Source organism: Ammodytes marinus (genome assembly GCF_949987685.1).
Source record: "Ammodytes marinus genome assembly, chromosome: 15".
In the NCBI taxonomy this organism is placed as follows: domain Eukaryota; kingdom Metazoa; phylum Chordata; class Actinopteri; order Uranoscopiformes; family Ammodytidae; genus Ammodytes; species Ammodytes marinus.
The window spans coordinates 11680410-11702844 of record NC_137219.1 but is presented as its reverse complement, the minus strand read 5'-3'; the positions used below and the strand labels follow the sequence as shown (position 1 = coordinate 11702844).

Genomic DNA, 22435 nt, shown 5'->3' with positions numbered 1-22435 from the left:
AGCTGGGTTATAAATGCAATGTGGTCCAATGAATTAGCCATGCTTATTACTGAAAATTACCACTGCTTTCTGCTTAACTAGGCTGCAAAATTGATTTACCTTCTTTCCCCAGTCTACGACCATCGCAAAGACATCCTGTTATTATGAGGGCTACAACTATTATTGTATGTGTTAATCGGAAAATATGTGAACCGTGTATTTTAATTACAAATCATACAAGGGCAATTTTAAAAAACAAAGGCCTTTAAAAAAAAAGAAAAGAAAAAAAGAAGCTCCTAACGCATTTCCCGCACATCAAAAGATGCCACAACACCAAATCAGATTTTGTGATGGGGGGGTTGATGCTGATGTTAAGGTTTCCATTTTGTTTAACACATTACCGTCAATAAATGTTACAGCACAATAACCCCATAATATACACACCGTGTTTTCTTTGATACTGTTTGCCCCAAAGCAAATCACTCATGTTCTAACAGTAATATCTGAACATGACAGAAATGGTGCAAAATGGGAAGTAGGTCACATAGCAATTTATTTGACAAAAAGGGATGGGGGTGGGGAACTGGGGCATGGTGTATGCAGAGGCAGCAGCAAAAGGGAGGTTTTTGGAAACACAGATCAGATAGAGTGTGTGTTTGTATGTGTGTGGGGGTGCACACAGGTTTAAACTCGAAGTAAAGTTAGAAGCCGTAATGGTTCATTCAAGAACTGCTATTGCGGTCACTGGACCATATCAGCACATCTGACACAGAGTGTGTCAGCAGCATTGATCAGCTGTCAATGAACTGCCCGGCTACCCCCAACCCCTGACACAACTAAACTCGCACACATACAAACACACACACACACACATGGTGGAGCTGTGATTGCCATTGATAAATACCCAAAATCCACATAACGTGCTAAATACATGTATTCCCCTTGCACAGACACTCACGCACACACATGTAAGCTCTCTAGCTTCCTCCTGATCCTGTTTAAATCCCGCCATCACTGAACATCACAGCTGTACATTTTTCAAGTGCAGGAAGGCCATATACCTCTGTATTCTCCACTGACCTACAGCGCTAAATGCTAAAGCTTGTTTGGCTATAAGGCTATACAAATAAAGCGCTGATGCCGCTTGCCTCTAGGGCAGAATTTGTATGTCATTGTGATTTTTTTATTTTTTTGGGGGGGAGGGGGGGGGAGTTGTGATTAATGGCAAAGATGCGTTTTAGATCCAAATAAATTCTGATTATTGGTGGTGAGTTGCACATTTTCTTAGAATAAAAATCTATAAAAAAATAGCACTTCTTCTGAAAGACTGTAGTGGGAGGGGGTCAACTGATTTTTTACATTGAGTTTCACAAACATGAGGGGGAAATTTCTATGTGGTACACAATTCTGAAATCAACTCTTATGCAGCATCCCAATGTGGAATTTCCTCACCCAAAGAGGGGGACAATGTAATTCTGAAAATAACTTAAAGAATTTAAAAAATAAAGAATTCTAATTCTTTAAAGTTATTAGAAGAAAATAGAACATCAGTCATACTGTAATGATCAGTGCAGTGGCAACTACATAATACACGTATTTCATGCAAACAAATCAATCCAAAGGGCATAAGGTTTACGTGGCCCTATTTACATATTGAAAGACTATCTGCTGAGTATACTCAACACCCAATCTGGACAATCTGCGCAGACTGCACTGAGGATCTGTAAAGCCACATTAACACATAAGAGAGGCTCTGGAGCACCAGTCTTTTCTAATGACTCGATAATCCGACCCAAATGCTGCCTGCTTGCTAATCTCTCCATCGGATTACCAAACCAGGGACGAGCCCAGTCTATTGGTCTCGGCCTGTCTGTCTTCCTGCCTGTCTGTCTCTCTTGTCACATTGGATAACTGCTTGCTTCTTCCTTCTCCTTTGTATTTCTTCTGTATGATCAAAATTCTTTGCTCCTCTCTGTGATCTTCCGAGCTGCATGGCTGTTCGCCGGCTCTCATCCTCACATGTACGAGCTTTTAAAAAATGGAGAACCGGGAAGCGGGACGTCAAAATGTAGTCGCAAATCTCTTTCCTCTCCTCATGCCAACCAGCATGAGGGTAAACATGTCTAGGCTAAACATATAAATGTATACAGTAGAGAATTTGTGAAATTTAGGGCATGTAATTTATGCAAATAAATAATAAGGATCCAGCCTTCGCTGAGAAATAGACAAAATATACAGACAAAATGTGTATATTGTGTGTGTGTGTGTATATTGTATATTTGACATCAATTAGAAAAGAGCATGTTTCACAAAAATAAATAAAGGAAAAGGGGATTTTCAGTTCCTTCAATTAAAACTGTTGTCACTATCTGTCTCTCCATCAGAAGTGAAGCATTAAGCTTTTCCTCCATCGGTCCACTCCAAAGCTCTGCAACAATTTTATTATGCATTTCATGTAAACAGATCTAAACTAACGTCCTATTTTTCATAACCATGTTTGATTCTATATTTACTATGAAACACTGCCGCTGTTTTCAGCCTGCGAGGCCCCTACAAAATGTCTCTCTGATTTTACAGAACTGTACTGTGTGTGTGTGTGTGTGTGTGTGTGTGTGTGTGTGTGTGTGTGTGTGTGTGGAGTGACTGCATGTGTATGCATGAGGATGTGTTTGGACTGAGCCACATCTCTGTCTTATATACTGTAGCTCAAACTGCTGTTGACAGCCTGCAAAAACTTTTGACATTTAGCTTTTCACAATATAACACTTGACACAGCTAATACTAACTAAACATGTCACAGAATTATCCTGCTTTAGCAGATTCGGTGACAGACGAGACGGGTTGTATTTTCCATGAAAAATTATTTCTAAATCAAATTCTGGGATTTTTTTTTGTCCCAGCCAGATTTGTAATTCTTCATGATATTGAAAAATACACGTTACGATTTTACTAATTTTAATTAAAGGATGTGAAATAAATGCGGACATTCTGGCTGTGTGGTTTTGGTGATGCCTCACAAATATCACACTACCAGCAGCAGTGAGTGAACGAGATGGTTCAAACTTACAACATTGCTTGTCAATGCACTATTATGTATGAGCTGAATGTCGCTCAAAACAAAAATATAATTTTTGATATTACTAAAACAGCATAATCAACTCAACAGCTGTTATGCTTAGCCTCAAATTAGCTTTGAGTGTTAATGTTCATAAAATAATTATTGAACAATTCCTTAAAACACCTAAAGCCCATTACTGTTCTTGAAATATTGATGCAGAAATTGTTTAATTTTAATTTAATTTGTGAAATGTCAAATGCCTTAGCTCCTGGTCTTATCATGGGCTACACATTTATGGATTGCTACACTCACTGTAGCATGGGCCTAAACACAACTAGAGAAAACGGTCAAACTAAGACTGACAGCCAGTATAAGCATGAATTCATGAATCAGTCGAAACTTGAGCTCATAAAACAGACCAGAATGGATCTCTTCTTGCATAGATATGACAGCTGTAGATGTTGACACATTTCAAAATAATGGGAAAGGTTAGGAGCGGCGATATCGGGATGAGCTAAGTGGTGAAGTGAGGCATGAGACGGGAAAGAGCAATGGAGGGCTGGAGGGAGCGAGAGATGGAAAAGGATTTGTGAAAAAAAAAAGAGGTGAGTCGGGCCCTAGTAGATTCCGTGCTATTGGTGCACGTGTGTGTGTGTGTGTGAGAGAGGTAAAAAGAGAAGGGGGAGGGTGTGTTACTGCGGCTGTCCATTTCCCGGGATCAGCTGATGGCCGCGGATGATGGAGCGGAGAGGGGTCAGAGGTCAAAGCCTTGCATTGTCAGCCTAGCCCCTGCTCTCCCGCGGGGGTTCCCCTCCCTCTCTAGGCCCGCTCTCCACCATCCATCCATCCCCCTTCACATTTACATACATTTATCAACACTGCGTCGCCGTGGCGAGAGGATGCGCCGCATGCATTAGTTGTGGCTGCCTACGCCGCTGCAGCATTCGCCGCAAAAGCCATATCTGTAAGCATTTTATATTGTGTTCAGCCACTGGTGCATGATACATATGTGCACGTGCGTAAAATGTGGATGTGAATGTGCTGTGTATGCGAACAGATTTGTGTGAGGGTCTACAAGCACATCTGTGTGTGTGTGTGTGTGTATGTGTGTGCGTACGTGCGTGCAGGACAAGACAGGGCCCTCCCCCCATCCATCCACCCTCCCCCCAGTATTAGGACTACACTCCCCCCCACACACCTCCCCCACTTTGCCTGTGTAATCCCTGCCAGCTGGCCCTGTTGGCTAATCCCTCTGCACTGATCAGCTGGGCCACGCACCCAGTACGGGACAGGACAGGGGACAGGGGCAGATAGGGGCGGGACGTTCTGTGTGTGAATGTGTGTGTCTTTGCATTTGTGTGTGCGTGCGCGTGAGGTTGGGGGGTGGTGTCGAAACCAGAAAGCATAAATTGAAGCCCGTGCCTTCGCCTCGGCGCAGTGTGTCTGTGTGTGAGCCAGTTGCCTGGTCCTCCTCCTCGTCCGTCCATCCCTTCATCTCTTCTGTCCTTCTCCTCCTACCTACTCCTTCCTCGGATCCTTATACATATATACCAACCTGGCTTATATATGTATATTTTTTTAACATCTTGGGCTTGCTTTTCTCCTCTCTTCCTTTTTGGTTTTGTCTTGAGCAGAACAAAATGGATTTTTTTCTCCATTAATGGTGGTGACTGGGTAGAATTTTTAGTTTTTCTTTCTCCCTATCTCCTCTTTCCCCTGACTGCATGCGTGACACCTGCCTGCCTGCATCCCGTCCCTTCAGCCTGCCTGTCCGACCCCCCACACTGCCTGCTCTCCCCCTGCTCTTCCCCAACCCCACAAGGACCTTCACAGGATGGAAGCTGCGCAGTCAGTCACAGCTACAACTACGGCAACAACAATAACAAAAAAAGCCAGGACCACAGGACCCCGAAGGAGGAAATACTCTGCAGCAGCTCCTATGCTATTTTTCGCCCCTCGTCTTTAGAGAGGAAGGATGCACTTGATTCCTGAGCTAAACCTAATTCTGCATGTTGTCGTATACTCTCCATAGGGGAACATAGACAGGAATTGAGCGCTGTGGTCAGGAGTTTTAAAAGGAAGGGTATTTAAATGTTACGTTTTTTTTTTTACTGGATGTGAGGGACTTGCGTAATGTTAAAGATGCTAAATTCCTCTTGTGTTTTTGCATTTTGTTATACCTCAGTATTTTACGACAAAGTATTGATTTGTCCGGGTAGTTATTAATCAGAAGATGCACACTGTTGTTATTTAGAGCCTGTTTTCTAGTCTGTACATGGCTATAGTTACATGCGCAGAGAGAGAGAGAGAGAGAGAGAGAGAGAACAGTAGCGAAGAGATGGAGAGTAGGAGGGGGAGGGAGGGAGGGAGGGGAGGGGGAGATAACGATACAGCTTTACCAACTGTAATGAAGAACTGCTTGGTCTGACCAAACCATACCAAGATCTTAACCAGGAGCCAGCGAAGAAAGTGCTATTGGTAAGGATAAGGCATATCGACGCATCGCTGTGTGTACTCAGAAATACTTAGTCGTCATCCTTTGTTTTGCTCTGAGGGGGAAGACGGTCTGCAGGAATGGTAGCAATCAGGTAGCTGGGCTGCTGCTCTCTTTATGGTGCAACAAAGGTAGCTAAGCTCGCTCTATCTCCGTCCCTGTCTCTCTCTCTGTGCTCTCTTTTCTCTCTGGTGCTTTTTAATGATGTGCTGTAGTTATGTGTAAACAGAAAAATGCCTTAATGCTGAAACTGCTGCTCTGATGATCACTAGATAGTTTTCTTTTTGTTCACATTGTGTTGCTGGAAACCCTTTCTTGCACACTCCAACGCATGCATGCATTAACACACTCTGGGCGGTCACAATGTCATTGGCTTGTAAAATATATGTTTTTTTTTTCACCCCTGTAATATCTTTATAGAAACTGTGTTTATTGCAAAGGGAGAATGCATGTCGGTGTGGGATTAGCATGCCATGTACTTTGACGTGTGACAGGACCGCATAGCCGCCTCTGAGCCCACAGGTATGAGAGATTACAGGTGAGGATAGAGGAATGAGAAAGTCAAGCAAGGATGGACTGACTGAAAAAAGATTACAACAATAGGATTTACTTCTAGGATCGAGAAAAGCCACAGCATTTAACAAAGCAGGGTAAGTGACAGGATGCGGGAAAAAAAGGAGCCGAGAACGTTTTGGAAGTTTGGGTTTGAGCTCTTTGTGTTCACAGTGGACCTTGATTTAATTTCAATACAATTAAGGCACGCGGTGAATGCCAAGAGAGAAGCCACAGTCTTCGCTCACCTGAGAGACCCGGCGTAAAGCCACCCAACCCAGGACAGGAGGGTGGCACTATGGTAACTACACAAATGGACGGTCGCTACAATCCTATGAGATTAACACGCAAAGACATGGACAGTCACAGAGAGACATTAGGCAAAAGAGGGTTACAGAGCAGTGACAGGTGCAAAAGATCAGTTAGGCTAATGCAATGAGACAAATCCAGGAAGAAGTGTTATAATGAGACCTATACGGGAAACGTAATAGAGATTAAAATCCCCTGTAATCACTGGACACAGGTCTATGTAAGACACTTGGTTTCCATAATGTCAGAACAGACAGAGCCGTAGGCAGCCTACCAGTGACAGACCTGGGGCCAAATGGACAGAGGGATCACACCAGGGGGATTTGCCATGTGGCGACAAAGGGCCACTTCAAAAGGTCTGTGTGTTTACGCATGAGCGTACACTTGCCCTTTCGGAGAGGACGATGGAAAAACAGGTTTGAGAGTGCTGTAAGAGCATGATGCGCTGTTGTAGGAGAATTCTATATATATTTTAAATGAGCTATCATAAACAAGGCAACAACCTTCTGAAGAATTCTCATGCTTGCTAACTTATTACATTTCCCACGACCATCCATTCTGTGAAAATACAGCTTTGCACTTTGTTTTGAATTATAGGTTCAATTAAAACATGTTTTTTTTTTCAATATCATGCCATTGTGTTTTTGTTCTGCAAAAAAAAAGTCTCAATAAAGAAGTCATTACATGGAGAATATTTTTTTGTTTGTACTCTCTAGTGTTCCTCTTTTACAAAGTGATAAAAGGCCCAAAGCATATCAGGTCATTTAAATAATGAGCAGCATCTCAACTCCTATAAACACAGAGCTGCGTCAAATGATTCAAGCTGTAAATTGCTTGGAGGCGATAGAGATGTGAGTTGACCTATATCTCAAGGAAGATTGTGGCTTTTCGTAGAGATTCCTCTATATCTATTTCACTTATAGCTGTTGCTTTAATTCAAGTTCTATTCAAGATATGATTCGATGTGTTTATAGTAGGAAGAAGTGATAAAATCCTCACAAAAACTATCATAGTGTAAGGATTTAAAGAAAAATATTAAAGGCTTTCCCCGCCTGCATCTTTATCAGACCTATATGTGCTTCTTTCTGTTTTGACTCACCAGTAGACATTTCATTATTGTCTGTCAGCTCCACACAATTAGAGCGTGCAAGAGGGCAAGTGTGCCACATATATTGAGACAGAGGTCATCAACTGTTTTTGGGGCCCTTTTGCCTGTCTACACATTATGCATTTTTTTAAACTCTCAATAGAATTGGGACACTAGGAGATATGAGGGGGTAACACTCAATATGTCAACAGCACAGGACCCCTGGTGATGGTGAGCGGGTGACTGAATCTAGGGGCCCCTCACACGTGCTTACAACATTCATCATCATGGCATATTTTCATATATTAAATATACCAATTTAATATACACATAGTATATATATATATATATATATAGCTTTATAGGCTACTGTGTACAGTATATACAACATAGCTCCTATTGCTTTTAAATATGATTTAAAAAATACAGCTGATTAATTAGTGGCATGGGTGTAGCTATAGGGCGAAAGTATAGGAGAGGCATATTAGTATTTAGAATTAGAAACCGAAATAAGAGAAAATAAGAAATCACATAATTGAAATCAAATATTGAAAAAAAAACATGTTGGAAAATGTAGTCATGACAAGTAAAATATGAAAATGACTAAAAACATATCTTCATTTATATTAGAAATAAATTAGAAGAAAGCTAATGGTCTATTGCTCTGTTTTATCAGCTTAACTTCTTTCTCTCTCTCTCTCTGGAATAGGCTATTATAGGGAATCTTCCCGAGACAAAAACGCACGAAAAGAGAGAAGAAATCTAATTTAGTCATGTAAATAGAGGTCGGGTTGGCGACATGGTGAAGCGTCACTAATGGAAGAAAGAGATGGATGCCTTATGATAATGAGGGAAAATAAAGCAGAACCATGACCTTGCAGTGCAATATTAACACAGAGACAAAACGCACCTCTGACTGAACAATGCTGCCTTGCGGGACAAAATACAATATAGGCTACAAATATTAATAAAAAATAATAATAAAATAAATTAATGTGGGTTCGCAGATTGTAGCCTTATATTTTACAAAAAGCAAACACGTAGGCCTATGTAGCCTATCACCATATGCAAATCTATGAGACAAACAATGGAGAAATAGCATAGGCCTAGCCTACAGATTGAACTGTTAAACCGCGCTAGCCTGTTAGGCCTGTCTTTTTTAATTGTGTGTGAATGTGATTTTTATTATGGCTAATAGGCCTATGATAGGCTACTTAATCAATATAGTGTCGACATTCATGAGAAAAAAACCTAGGTGTCCTCCACCAACACACTGTGGGGACTTTCTCCTATTACCACTGCAGGGCAACTTGTTCTTGCATTCTCCATTCTTTCCATTCATTTAACCAGATCTGCGCTCTGAGACGTAGGCCTAGTGCTGACCTCCCCCCACAGCCACCTACCTCCTCCCTTTCCACTTTCTCCCAGCGGTCCCATTTCCCTTTCTTCTCCTCCAGCCTCGGTGCCTCTCTCTCTCTCTTTTAACGGCCGTTCATTTGCATCCCACGAGGGGCTAAAAGGCGTCCCCAGAGACGCGTAGATAAGGGTCACAGGAGATCCCCCTCGAGGCAGCGTGTTTGCCACGCACCCTCAACGCAGACACGACACGTGCCCCCCCCCCCCTCCTCCGACAAACGCACAACTCCATCTCTCTCGCTCACTCACACACACACCAAAGAGCGGAGTGATACTGGCCTGCTGTCTCAGATTTTCGTTTCCAGGCCAAAGTTCTGCAAACTTTAGGCTAGAAAAAAATATTAAAAATAAAATTTTCAGTCGAGAAATAATTTGCCTATATTCAGGTCGTCATAGTGTAGGCTGTCGACAGGCCTGTGTAGACTACGGCATCAGTTTTATAGGCCTATTTAAGGCTACAGTAAACTAGCCTACAGAGTTTGATGGCTCTCACTGTTTGGATGTAGGCATAGGCTGCTTGAGTAACTCGGCTAAAGAAAGCACCTTTTGAAGTAATGCTATTATCTGAAGCTATGAGAAAATCATGTTAATAAAAGCTGCTTGTGTAGGCTACATTGGATAGGCCTACAGTCAAATTCAGAGGCCCTCCCGAATATTTGACTCGTAGATTAAAAGTTTTGAGTTGTAAAGGATATCATGATTTTTTAAACCTAACATTTGCTTATTGTCGAGTAGCCTAGGCCTATAATCTCTTCGACTTCAGGGTATTCGTGGCTTAATCTCGAAAGGAGGCTGTTAGTTTTGGTGTTGGGCTTCTGGTGTAGGCCTATTTTTGAGGGTTGAAATGTCATTGCAAGAGGATATGAAATGTGGTCCATGTCATCCGTGTAATATTGTACAACTTTTGCACTTACTTTGGCCACATCAACCCATCAAATCTCAGGCGATAGGACCAAACTGTTAAATACGGTGTTTATCCTATAATATCGGCATAGCCTATATATTCACACGACAGTTTCTGCTTCACGTGTAAAGCAATGTTAATTAGAAAAAGAAATAAGTTTTATGAGTAGCCTACAACATATAAAAGGCCTTGGTGGGAACCCGTCCCCCTGATTTGAAGCCTCTCCTCGGGTCAGAGTATAGTAGGTAGGCCACGACCATGCGCGGCGGTAAATGATGCTATGTCTCCCTCTTGTGGCCACTGCAGTCAGCACAACCGCCCCGACGAGGAAAGAAAATGGCGGATGGCTGATAATTTCTACATAAAGATTATGTAATTTCTCGACGTACAGACGCACGTAATACGAGGTTATACATTGTTCATAACTCCTAACATAAGCCTCATATTACCGCAAATACATATGACAGTTCCATATGCAAAAAATAAACAGTGGTGTGCTGCTGCTAAAAAAAGATGTAAGGCAGCATAGTAAAAACAGATCTGAATGACAGCTTATCATGCTGTGTGGGAAGAAAGATACAACACAAGTAAACCGGTATAACAGGCCACCTGTGTCACGTGACCAAAAGAGAAACGCCATAAGGAGAAAAACCCACACACCACATTGTGGAGCATCTTTATTATGCCACAAATAAAAGCCAGTAGTTCTGAAAGAGGACCTTGCTGTTTTTTTTAAATGACTTTTTTTTTTTTTTTACTAACCAACAATGACATTCTGAAACCGGTGGAAGCTGATTGTGATATTCTAGTATGTATAGTTGGCTGAGTAGTCAAGAGTTGGGAGTGTGGAGGACGAGGCGGTTCAGAGGGTAGAGAGGGTTAGATGGGGTAAAACTCAGTCAGGACAGAGAGTGGATGGGATGAGTATGAAGAGGGTTAACAGGAAAACATTCTCTCATTGATATACCCATCAGAGGAAAGCAAAACAGATTAACAAAAATAATGCACAGACACGCTGCGTGACAATTTCTTTACAGTCAAACAAGGGGAATGCACACCAGTTCTGCTTAATATACCACATTTATTACTTTTGAACTGATTAATAGAAAGAGTGGGGGCAAGGCCACTCGCACTGTCTTTAGAAAACTGAGGAAGGAGGAAAAACAAAAAACATGAAAGCAGCTCAAAGCAACGGTGAATTAACTTGTCCAAGAGAGAGAGAGAGAGAGAGAGAGAGACAAAGAGGGTAAATAAATTCCAATGAAGACTGTTAACAGAGGGCCCTATTTTTTTTAGACCTTAAAATTATACACGAGCAAGGCTCATCAACTTAACATTTCTTCTGCTTTCAAACTCTTGACCCAACCTCCCACCCCCTTCGTCCTCTCCGGATCCTCCAGACCTTACCTTTCCCCACACACTCAGTCCAACACGTGCAAAAACTAAATAGAGGGCCATTTTTGAACACCTGCAGTCCTCTCAAACAAAAACATGGCAAGCATGTATGAAATAGATTTGTGAGTGAGCGTAGTTGACAACCGCCTAAAATGATAATCCACTGAGGAGGGAACTCTGCTGCGTCCTGGTTGAAGATGTGAGAATCCTTGGAAGGCAGTGGGTGGGAGGGTTTAACAAAGAAAAAGAGACAAACTGCCCGTTCTTGACTTGGGGACAATATTATAAAGCCAACACTACAAATTTCTATTGGATTTGTGTGTTTGTGTGAGAATTACAGCTTCTTCGACCATAAAACAGGATGATCCTTTCATTAAAAAAAAAGAAAAGAAAAGAAAAAAGCAGCATATAAGGGGGAGAAGCATATGTAGTGGAATGGGGTGGGGCAAAAAAAGATTTCACCTAGGGATGCTATGCATTTAGTTGTAGTCCTATGAATAATTGTTTCCTTTTCTTTTTACTACAAGTTCGAAGTAAGTCTTTAAAGTCAAAAGAAATCAAGAAAGTCTTCATTTAGTTTTTTTGTCCTTGGTTAATTCTTCGCCCCTATTAGAGAATTTTCTTTAGAGATCTGGATGTAATGGGGTGGACAGGGCTTTAGGGAGGGCCATTGCAGTCTTTTGACCAAAGCGCCAACTGTTACTTGGGTCGTCCTTGGCGCTCCTAGAAGACACAAACAGAGACAGCATGTTACACACAATAACATGCAACATATTCAGGTTATTCCTCACTACATAAAAGTCACATCCCTAAAGGTTCTTCCGGTTACTTTTTTTAGAAGCCAAATTTTAAAACCACCGAACAGGGTGTTCCATATTATTTATGTTTGCTCATAATGAACGTGCAACTCTTAAAAAAGGATGTTTCAGAAGCAAAATATTAATTTCAGATAGACAACTTAAGGTGCACTATGTAACTTTGGATGTGTAAGAGTTGAACATTTTCCAAGGTATATTCTCATACCTGAAAACAAAAAAGCTTTTTTTACATAAAAATTGGATCCCTGGAACACGGAAGTTGATTTGCTACATTAAAAGCTATTGTTTCACTGTTTACAGCAGCATGGCCCACTTTTTTTTTTGTTTTTTTACAAATACATTCTAGTCTTACTGTTAATTCAAGCTGCCTCAAAATAATTTAGTTTTGATTCTTCATGATAGAATTATTCAATATTAAAATAATTACATGTAGAGTAAATAGGGTTTGTAACTTAACTGCAGGCTGTGCAAATGTAAACAAATCCCCCTATCCTGAAACACAGTGCACATTTAATATGAACCTTAAAATACATGAGCAGTGTCCATCAAGTATAACAACTTGTAAACTGCTTCTGCATTTGGCAACAGATGAATCAAGTTACCTGAAGCCGGTAGTGACGGCTGTTGCTTGGGTTGCTGGGAAATGGCTCACTGCCTTGGACCTCCACCTGTCACACAGAGGAGTGAGAACTGAGCGAGACAGCAAACGCATTCAAACAAACAGAATTTTGACCAGAAGGATTTTAGAAACCGGTCAAGATCTTTGGAAGAGTGGAGGACTTTAAGATTCTGGCAACTTTGCGTTAACCAGACCAAGTCAGGATCAAAAGTTATGAATCGATTATAACTCCTACGCCTCCAGACATCACATGAGTACAAGCATCGCTTACTTTCAAATTCCCTCAAAAAGCATATCAAAAAAATAAATAAATTACTTTTACATCATACATTAACATTTTATAAATCCAAACCTTATTAACAAAGCATGCATCACTATGCTGTCAATAGGATGATGAGTTACTTAAAAAAAAGGTCAAGTGCAGTTGTCGATAGGGACCAACGCTAAAAATGGATAATGCAACATTTTTGGGAAACTGCAGGTCAGGCTTATTAAGATTTTGCCACTGAAATGTGATTAAACAATTCATAATATCAGATAGGAGCATTCACTTTTACTAGTGCAAACAAATTAAAATATAGAAATTAACGCTATGATCATTGCTACACTCTTATGTACCGAAGCCTTGCGTGCTTTATGTTAATTGTGACAAACAAGCAACACATCAAGCCAGTGCTCCCAACAATATCTGAAATATAAACTTCACAATCTAAAATAGGGAAACTGAGCAACTGACTTGTTCCTAAGGCACATGTATCCTCACTTAACAGGAACCCTTTTAACGGCACATTTCTCTGGCATTTAAGGTAGAGTCAGTGATTCTGGAGTATGTTTGTTGTGAAACATATATGTCAAACATTTGTCAAAATCAGTGAATGTCTCATGATAGGCAACATGTCCATACTGCGCGTGCGCTGAAAAAAAATCCATTGTCAATACACAGCCAAACTGACATGTTGTAGCTACGGAGGGCCCCACTTTGTTTACATACCACTTTACAGAGCCTAGGCAGTATACCAACACTGGATTTGTTCAGCGCACACAGTATGGACAGGTAGCCAATCTTGAGGAGATATTCACTGATTGACAACAAGTGTTATCCAGAATCACTGACTCCACCTTTAACAAGCTGTACACTATTCTTCTGAAGTATAGTTCAATATACAGTGGAGTTACAGTGAAGCAAATATCCAATTTAAACAGTTTTGTGCTTTAACTATCTATGATCACAACCCACTAGACGACAGACATTTCTATATCTACAGAGTAAAGCAAACTTTTCTTCATCTAAATTGCAACTACACAAGTAATGGCAATTTACAAAAGGGCGATGAACTGCTGCCCTTCACCTCAATAAAGAAAACAAGTTATAGAATTTGTAATACAGCTGTACAGGACATTAAACTGCCATTATTAAAACAGTTTCCGTTTCACAATTAATAAATGCAAAAACAATGCAAACATATCACTACAATACGTGAGCTGCAATACATATGTGCTCATAATTTTTTTCTTTGTTGATGCCGACAGTTCAACCAAAAATGAGCCAGATTCAACTAGTACCAACATTTGTGTTAAGAGATGAGGCATAAACTAAAAGTACAGATCATATATCTTCAGCTGAATCGAGTGTGTTTAACCCTGATAAGACTGTCAAAATTAAAAACCACAATACAAACTCATCACCAATCAAATATGTTCCCATGTAATCCACTGAATATTTCCTTTCCATATTAGCTTTAAGTGAATATCACTTGAAGTAAATAAGGAATATTATTCCTGTTTTTCCATTCTTCTGTGTCATTTGTAATCAGAGCAATACTTATCAGTGATAAAACAGGTAAAACACCAACTACAGTGAAAAAGAAAAATCACAATATATCCTTCACCTTCACACTGAATGGCTGTAACATTCACGCATCCTGCCTAACTTTATGCCACAACCTTTTCAATACAAGTTAAAGGAGAGCACCTTCCCCCCTCATTACCTTTTTCACACACTCCTCCTCCTCTTGACGCTTCTCGTAGTGAGAAAAGTCATCGAAGATGGAAGTGGTGTGTTTATATCCGGCGATGATCTTAAGCACCTGCCTGGCCTTGTCCAGTGGTACCTCCTGTGTGTCCCGAGAGTTGGTCACTGGCTTGTTTTCGTTGTTCTCCAGCCGAATGTGCCTTAGCTGACTGTTGGGAACGTCCTTAACAAAGATCCAGCGAACATCGAAACGACCCTTCCACTTGTCCTGCGACCACACGCCCGCAGACGTGTTGTAGTCCACGGGTGAGCGCATCTCTGCCACGCCACAGAAATGACCGCTCCCATTGACACTGAACAGAAGAAAGAGCGGCCCTTTGCCACCCAGCGAGCGGTAGGCTGCGTCCAGCCTCTTGTTGCCATGCTCCGTGCTGCACCAGATGTTGTACTTGATGGAGCGGTGAATGTCATCTTCTGAGTAGCTCTTGATGATAAACACCCTGCCCTGCTTGGGATTCCAGTCAAAGTCCTTGGGGTTATAGTTGTTGACCATGCGCAACTTCTCTAAGACTGGGTGAGGCTCAGAGGGGACCCCGGGAACCACACCCACACCAGAGGAGGTCGGAGGTGACTGGCCCGTACCATTCCCACTGCCATCTCCAAACCCATTGGCTCGGTTCCGGGGGGGAACCCAGCGATTGGGCTGAGAAGGTTGCTGCTGTTGGCTGGGTGGAGGAGGGCCTTGGGAGTGAGGAGGCTGGCCCATCTGAGCCATACCTGGCTGTCCACCTGGTGGAAGGTGATGCTGCCCCATCTGGGAGAGAGGTGGTCCCATCTGTCCGTTGCTGAGGGGCATCTGTGGGTTCCCTCCAGCTGTAGCTCCGGGCTGAGGGGAAGCCTGATTGGGCGGCTGCCCATTGCTGGGAATAGGGGGAACCTGCTGAGGGGCGGCAGCTTTAGGCATGTTGCCCTTGTTGTCCCAAGTGCCGATATCCATGTTGTGTTTGATGGGCGGAGGTGGCAAATTGGCACCGGCCATGCCACCCTTGGTTTTCAGCTTGGGTTGAGGCTTGGCTGGCTTGCTGGCAATATCTGCCCAGGAGGCGGGCTTGGCAGGGGCAATTGAGACAGGAGGCATACTCGGGGGTCCCACCGATGACACAGGGCCTAGGGGACCCCCACCAGCTAAGCCAGAGCCGACCACCTTAGGAGCCATGTCCCCGTTACCGCCTGGAGCAGCACCTCCGATCTTGAGCCCTGCCATGCCCTGGTCGAGGCTGTTCATACCAGGTGCCTTGTTAAGAGGCTCGTTGGCAGCAGGTGCAAACGGGGACTGTCCATCGATCATGGCACCCCCGAGCGTGCTGGGAGCGTAGGCATAGCTGCTGCTGTAGCCGGAGCTCTGCGGTGTCCCCGACTGTCCCTGAGAGCTGTTATTGCCCCACGCCGAGAAGTCGATACCACTGGGGAAGAAGTTAAAACCGTGCTGACCAAGGAAAGGGTTGCTCCCCAGGGGGCCTGGCTGGCCAAACATAGCGTCCGGGAGGTAGTGGGGCTCCCCATTGCTTAGTTGTCCATAGGAGGCCAGGTAAGGCATCGGAGGATCCCCACCTGTGGACCATGCTGCCTCGTTTAGGGAGTAGGAAAATCCTATGGAGGGGCTGTAGTAGCTGGGCATGTACGAGTCCGACATGGCCGTATAGGCATTGCTCTAAATAGAAAAAAAACAATGTTTTAGTGATAAGGTGGAGAAATAAAAAAAATCAAACAAAAAGTAATTTGCAATAACTGTCAATAACAATTAGTTGTAAAGTTCCTATGCAACTTCTGTCACCCCCATGAGGAAATCTGAGTAATTACAACAACACTGCCTTCGTGATCGCAAATGTGTGTTATACCTTATGCTATACTTCCAGGTTTTTTTCTTAGTAGTAGAATCAACAACTGAAACATTTCTTGGGATTTTTCTCAGCTGATGTGCCAGTGTTGGGGGCTGACACAAGTTTGTAAACGCTTCCATATTGAGAAACAGAGTTTTGTGGAGCTGATGGGCTTAATAAACTTTGTGTCAATGGCTTGAATGTAACCAACATCCATTTGTATGAAAAAGTTATGCACTTTAGCTTTAACATAATCTCCTGTTCAACATCTGTAAACACCATGAGAAAAAGGTATTTCATTATTGTAATAAATTACTAATATGATTTAATGAATCTTATACACCAAGGATTCCCAACACAATGATCAAACTCATTTTATCCTTACTTCTCTCCTTTAACCTGATTTGTAAATGCAAAGCATTTAACTATACAGTAACAAAAAAAGAGTTTAATGGTATTTTTAACAAAAGGATGGAGCGTTCATCTGAGTTGCGGAAAACCCAGCCTCCATTCTCTTCCTCTGCAGCCCACTTCACAGGCTGAGTGTCTGTAACTACACAAGGGGAACTTCATCTACCACACAGTAAAGACACAATACAAATACAAAGCCACTTGTAAAATAGATAAACAACAAAATCACGCATTGTAGCTGCAAATATTTAAGATGTTTTTGTATTCCCATGTAATGCATCAGCATGGAAGTTCACACTCAAACATGCAAAACAAAGAGGTATCAAGCCCACTGAACTAAGGGATGTTTGCAAGTGTGCACATGAATCCTCTGGTAGAGAAAGTGTTGTTTGAAAAGGTCACAACAATAAATCTTAAATAAATAAAAATATTAGTTCCTAAATGAATCAACAAAAAAGTTGGTTGTCATATACTGACTCTTTAATGATCACTAATTTGCTACATGTTCCAACACCAGCATCTACAGCTTATAATACCTCGGGGATCTCAAACATATACCAAGAATACATTAAAATCGCGGTGGCATGTAACATCAATACAAGGAACGTTCTGAGCCATACTGGAAGGTAGTGTTCGGATCAATAATGGGCATTAGAAAATGTTCCCACTGTATTGAATTCAGGTGAAAGCATCTACCTGATGATTTTATCAATATTCTCTGCCATGATCATTAGAAAGACAGACATTTAACACCAAGACCTAAGCAAAAACTAGGTTGAAGGTACTTCAGTCTTTGGATAACTTGAGGGTATATCAGTCTCATAATAAAAGCAATTGGACTGCAAAGCAGCATCCTTTGACAAACACTGGTCAGCAAAAGCTTACCTGTCTGGCCTGAGTATTCAGGTAAGGCTCAAACTCATCGTCATTCAAAGTATCCTTTTGGGTCACAGCTCCGTTTTGCACTGAAAAGAAAGACACCACAGATGTAAACACAGCGTACATGTTTCAGTGACCACACAGATGGTATATTACTTTGGCAGGTCATTCCAAATCAGCCTTATCACAACCTCTTACATAACAAAACCACTCCTTGCAAATGTTTAAGCACGGGAAAAGCAACTAAGCTGGTGACAACAACACATCGTATACTGTAAGGGCAATATGCTTCCGTTTACATAGCATAAACTTGCACAATCAGATGAATCAGCCACAGCGAAGAATTAAATGCACTTGGCACTGGCACAGAACAACACTCAAAGGCATTTTGATCGCCTCATCAAAATGCACCAATGAAATGTAGTAAAGGTTGCACCATTGGTGATATTTCCAGTGGAGATTTAATTCATGTTTAAAGCAGGTGGACCCGTGTGTCCTGGTTTATGGTTTTTAAGTGTTATCTGTTATGGCTGGAGTTACTGTGTCATGGGTGACATGCTATTCGTTTGAGAGCTTTTCATAACATTAAACGTTACATTGGAACACAAACAAGGAAACAAAATAATCTAAAATCAAAGCTGAAACGGCATGATGACGGGATAGTGCGAGGCCTATTTGGACACAGGAAAAAGAATGTCGGAAGACGTGTCATTTTGGGTTAACTTAGCAACCAGCTAACGTTAGCACGCTAGCTGCATGCAGTGCGCAGCGTCTCCATGTTAACGAGCGCCAAGAGTCCTTTCAACATGACGGACTCGGGCTAACATTAGCCAGCGTGATGGGGTGGCAACTGTAGCTAAACACTGCATAAATGTTTACAGTGACCGACTAAGATAAATGCTGAGTGGAAAGAGTGCATTCTCACGCCTGTCGGTGCGATAAAGTGTTGCAAGTACAACCAGGAAAAGGATACCGATGTGCATCATGTTGCCATTTAACGTTAGCCAGTGAAGTGGTAGCTAATGCTAACCGTGGGAACCTTACGAGAGACATTTCAGGGACGCAAATTAGTCAAACGATTAGTGAATGAAGAACCGAGGACACTCTTACGAAACATAATGTTGTATTGTGTTTCGCAGAAGTGGTTAACTTAACATTTATTTATTTAAAACTAACACAGACAGGCCTATTTACCGAGCCGCTAGGAGACGCACGCAACATTTTCAAAGCGCAACGAAGGTAAAAAGATCCGCATTCGCGCATCCAGAGTAGACAGTGTTGATACATATTTTGTCCTTACCTTTGTTAGCTTGGCCTTTCGGTCTCTGGATTGGGTCCAGGTGATTCATGAAGGTTTGATTTATGAGAAGAGAGGAAGGGGAAAAATAGATGAAGAGATATATTTTCAGCAGTCAGTTCCTTTAGCAGGTGGTCAGGCCTACTGCACTACTGAGCCACAGCCGCTGCCTCGGAGCTAAGCTATCCTCGCTAGCCGTCGCGATGCTGAGAATTTGGCCCTCGTAAATGTTCAGAAAACGCCTCTCTTTACCTGGTCAAGAAGGCTGCTGGCTGACATCTCTTTCCCCCCCCCGGAGCCTGTGTAACTATATTTACTCCAAAATAAAAGCGGCAGGGCGAAGAATTGGTCTAGCTTTAAGAGTTTCAGCCAAGCGCCCCTATCTCTCTACATAACCTGGTTTCTACACAATGGCGGGCTGCAGTTTGCTTGACAGACTCCTCAACATGGCTGGGCGGCCCTCGTCAACCCACGATGGCATTTATTAACAGCGGACATGCGCCACCTAGTGGCGCGGAGGAGAACCCAAAGGTACTAATTATTGAATTATTGATTAGATTTATTATTGAATAGATAATCAATACATAAATGTGTATTAAAATAAATAAATGTAGCCTTATAAAATACATGTAAACACTGTGAAACATTAAAACCCAACTCACAGTAAATGGATGGGGAATAGGGTGTATCCTATGTGTTATAGGCTAATTCTCATTAACCACCTTTAGCCTATACACAGATGATTTTCTGGCCATGCTATATCCTTAACAGTCTAAAGTGTAAAGGAAACTTGTATACAGAAATAACAGTATTAAAATGATATTACCGAAAATGAGAAGAGTATTCTACCATAGGCTATAGCCTAAGGTTTCCAATGGCATTGCTTGTAAACAGAATATATTTCATTCTGATTGTACAATAATATTGCACTACTACAATGACAGGCAATCAATGGGCATCTGTTAACTTTAGAAGGACACAAGCTAAAAGAGTCACACAAGACTATAAACTTTTACATAGTTGGTAGACACACACACACACACACACACACACACACACACACACACACACACATATATGGCCTTTAATCAAAGTTAAATTAGGCCTGCTCATAGATAAGCAAATGTTTTTTGAAAGGAGAGCAGAAATGCTGTTAATTAGTGTTTAGTGGATTTTTTCTCAATTAGGTATTGAGTCTAAAGATGCCGATCTGTTGCATCAAGATAGACAGTCATGCTTCACAGCCTGAATTTACTGACTAATGTAAAACAAAAGTTGTGAGATAATACTGTTAAATTACTAAAATGAATAAGTAATTTATCAGTGTCCCCTATCATAATAATACATACATTTTACTGTTTTTCTTTACTGTTTTCAATTATCAGTGAGGCATCACAAAGGTGTTAGGGTATATAAAAACAAATTATTATTACAATATAAAGGAATTTACCATTTCACCAAGGTTGTTTTTAGACCGCATTATGGCCTTTATAGCTTCATCCTGTTTATATCTCTAATAATAATGCTCTTGCCATGCTTGCCATATCACGCCCCTGCCAGAAGGTGGACTACTAGTCCCAGTCGTGAATTTGTGATGTAAGCAAGGCAGGACATCTCTTTGGTGTGCAAATATGACACACGACCCTCCAGGACTAGTCCTCCTTATCTGTTCCTATGAAATAAACTTAAAGTTATTCTTCTTACTCACATACGCATCAACATTAATGTTCATGGGTTTTGAATTTTGGTTAACAGGTAATTCTTTTCTGAAGTTCTCTTGTTAGAATTAATTCAAGCTGAGTCTTTTCTGACACTAATTAAAAAGGTGCCTAAATGGTGTTGTCTCAGTTTGCAAGATGCCCTTTGTGAATGCACCTGCTCATTCAAAAACCTATACAAACAGAATACATTAGACTGTCAAGGTCTCATTATTTTAATTTTATTTAAAGACCTTTGTATAGCTTTTAAGCAGACAACAATCCCAGTTTTAATTAATAGTCTTTTGACAGCTTCTATTTTATTATAGTTTTTGAGCATTTATTTGATCAGCACTTGAAATCTTCATGTATTTCTATTAAGCTATACATGCATTTTTATATGCAGTCAGTCTTTACTTTTAAGTACCAGTTTTAAGCTGCCTTGACCCATTTTTGCTAAACGTTGACATCATAGAGGGCACTGGGGTTCAATGATGACCCCCGTCCCCCCTCCCAAAGCTACTGTAGTTATCATTTTTCAGGGCCAAGGGTTGGTCAGATGGCATGTGACTAAATGGCACCTAAGAACACACAACACAGGTCCAGGAATAACCCCCCACACTTAGAGTCACACAAACACATGCGCGCGCACACACACACACACACACACACACACACACACACACACACACACACACACACACACACACTACTTCTTTAAGAGAAGGGAATTTTGTTTCATACACAAAATACATTACTGAACAGTTATGTGCATATGTGTATGATAAGGGCAAACAGTGCGCTCTACTCAGGCAAATGTCAATAGCAAACCAGTAGCAGGGACAAGACATTTGACTTGTGAAACATGCCCTAGGACAGTAGCATGGCATGCATGTATCATATTCTGCCTTTCAACTCTCAATCATTTTTGGGTGGTTGACTTTTTTCTCTTCCCAGGGGCTTGTTGACTGGTGCGGATTGGACAGGTGGCATAGCATGGAGAGGAGCTGGCCATTTACCAGCCAATAAAAATAGCTGTGGTGTCCATGATATCACCGGTGAGTAAATCATAGCTCCTGACTGCAGACAGAGAAAGAAAAGAGGGGCTGTATAATTCTTTAAAAGTGTCAAGTTTCATGGTAAAACTCTTTTCACACCACTTTGCTTTTTTTGCGTTCTTGCTTCCACTCAAAATCGGTGTCAGTTTTCTGCATGTCTTTCTCTGGACATTCCCATATATATTTTTTGTTATGTCTGCTATATCTTCAATTGTAGGCTATGTAAATCCATACAACCAGAAAAAATGCAAAAAGACCACACAGTGAAAAGACCACGTGCCCCCAGACCAGATCCCAATGACACTGCCATCTGCAGACAGTCACACTGGCTGCAGTTGCCAGAAAGGGAGTACAAACTAAAGCCGGAGCCTGATCTCACTCCCATACCTGGCATTCTGAAGCCACAACACCATGCTGCCGATGTGGAACTTGATCAGTCGTAAATCTTCTGTGTTTGACCATGTGACATGCCAAATTTGTGATTCTGCCCTCCGTCCACCCTCCACATGTCTTTCCCTCCACCCACTAGTCACCCATAGTGCCCTTCCAAATGCAGCACCCTTATGGCGCACTATAACAGGAAGGTGGCAATCCCACATGCCCAGATTAG

At 41.8% G+C, this 22435-nt stretch overlaps 1 protein-coding gene across 1 annotated transcript; it reads right to left on the bottom strand.

The window, feature by feature from the left end:
* Window positions 1-10502: 10502 nt before the first annotated feature.
* On the bottom strand, window positions 10503-19493 carry ythdf2 (YTH N6-methyladenosine RNA binding protein F2). The gene is made up of 6 exons (XM_080042296.1): window positions 19323-19493; window positions 19074-19098; window positions 17780-17859; window positions 14620-16314; window positions 12615-12680; window positions 10503-11917 (listed from the first exon to the last, which is right to left on the bottom strand). The coding sequence occupies exons 1-6, from the start codon at window positions 19347-19349 to the stop codon at window positions 11894-11896; spliced, it is 1917 nt and encodes a 638-aa protein (XP_079898422.1). The 5' UTR covers window positions 19350-19493; the 3' UTR covers window positions 10503-11893.
* Between the last annotated feature and the right edge of the window lie 2942 nt (window positions 19494-22435).

Bases quoted from the DNA above. Each gene is read 5' to 3' on its own strand.
- ythdf2 (XM_080042296.1), bottom strand. From the start codon at position 19,349: ATGTCAGCCAGCAGCCTTCTTGACCAG. The intron at 19,099-19,322 runs GTAAAGAGAGGC...GACCCAATCCAG, and splicing joins CCAGCAGCCTTCTTGACCAG to AGACCGAAAGGCCAAGCTAA. The intron at 11,918-12,614 runs GTAACTTGATTC...TGTGTCTTCTAG, and splicing joins GCCGTCACTACCGGCTTCAG to GAGCGCCAAGGACGACCCAA.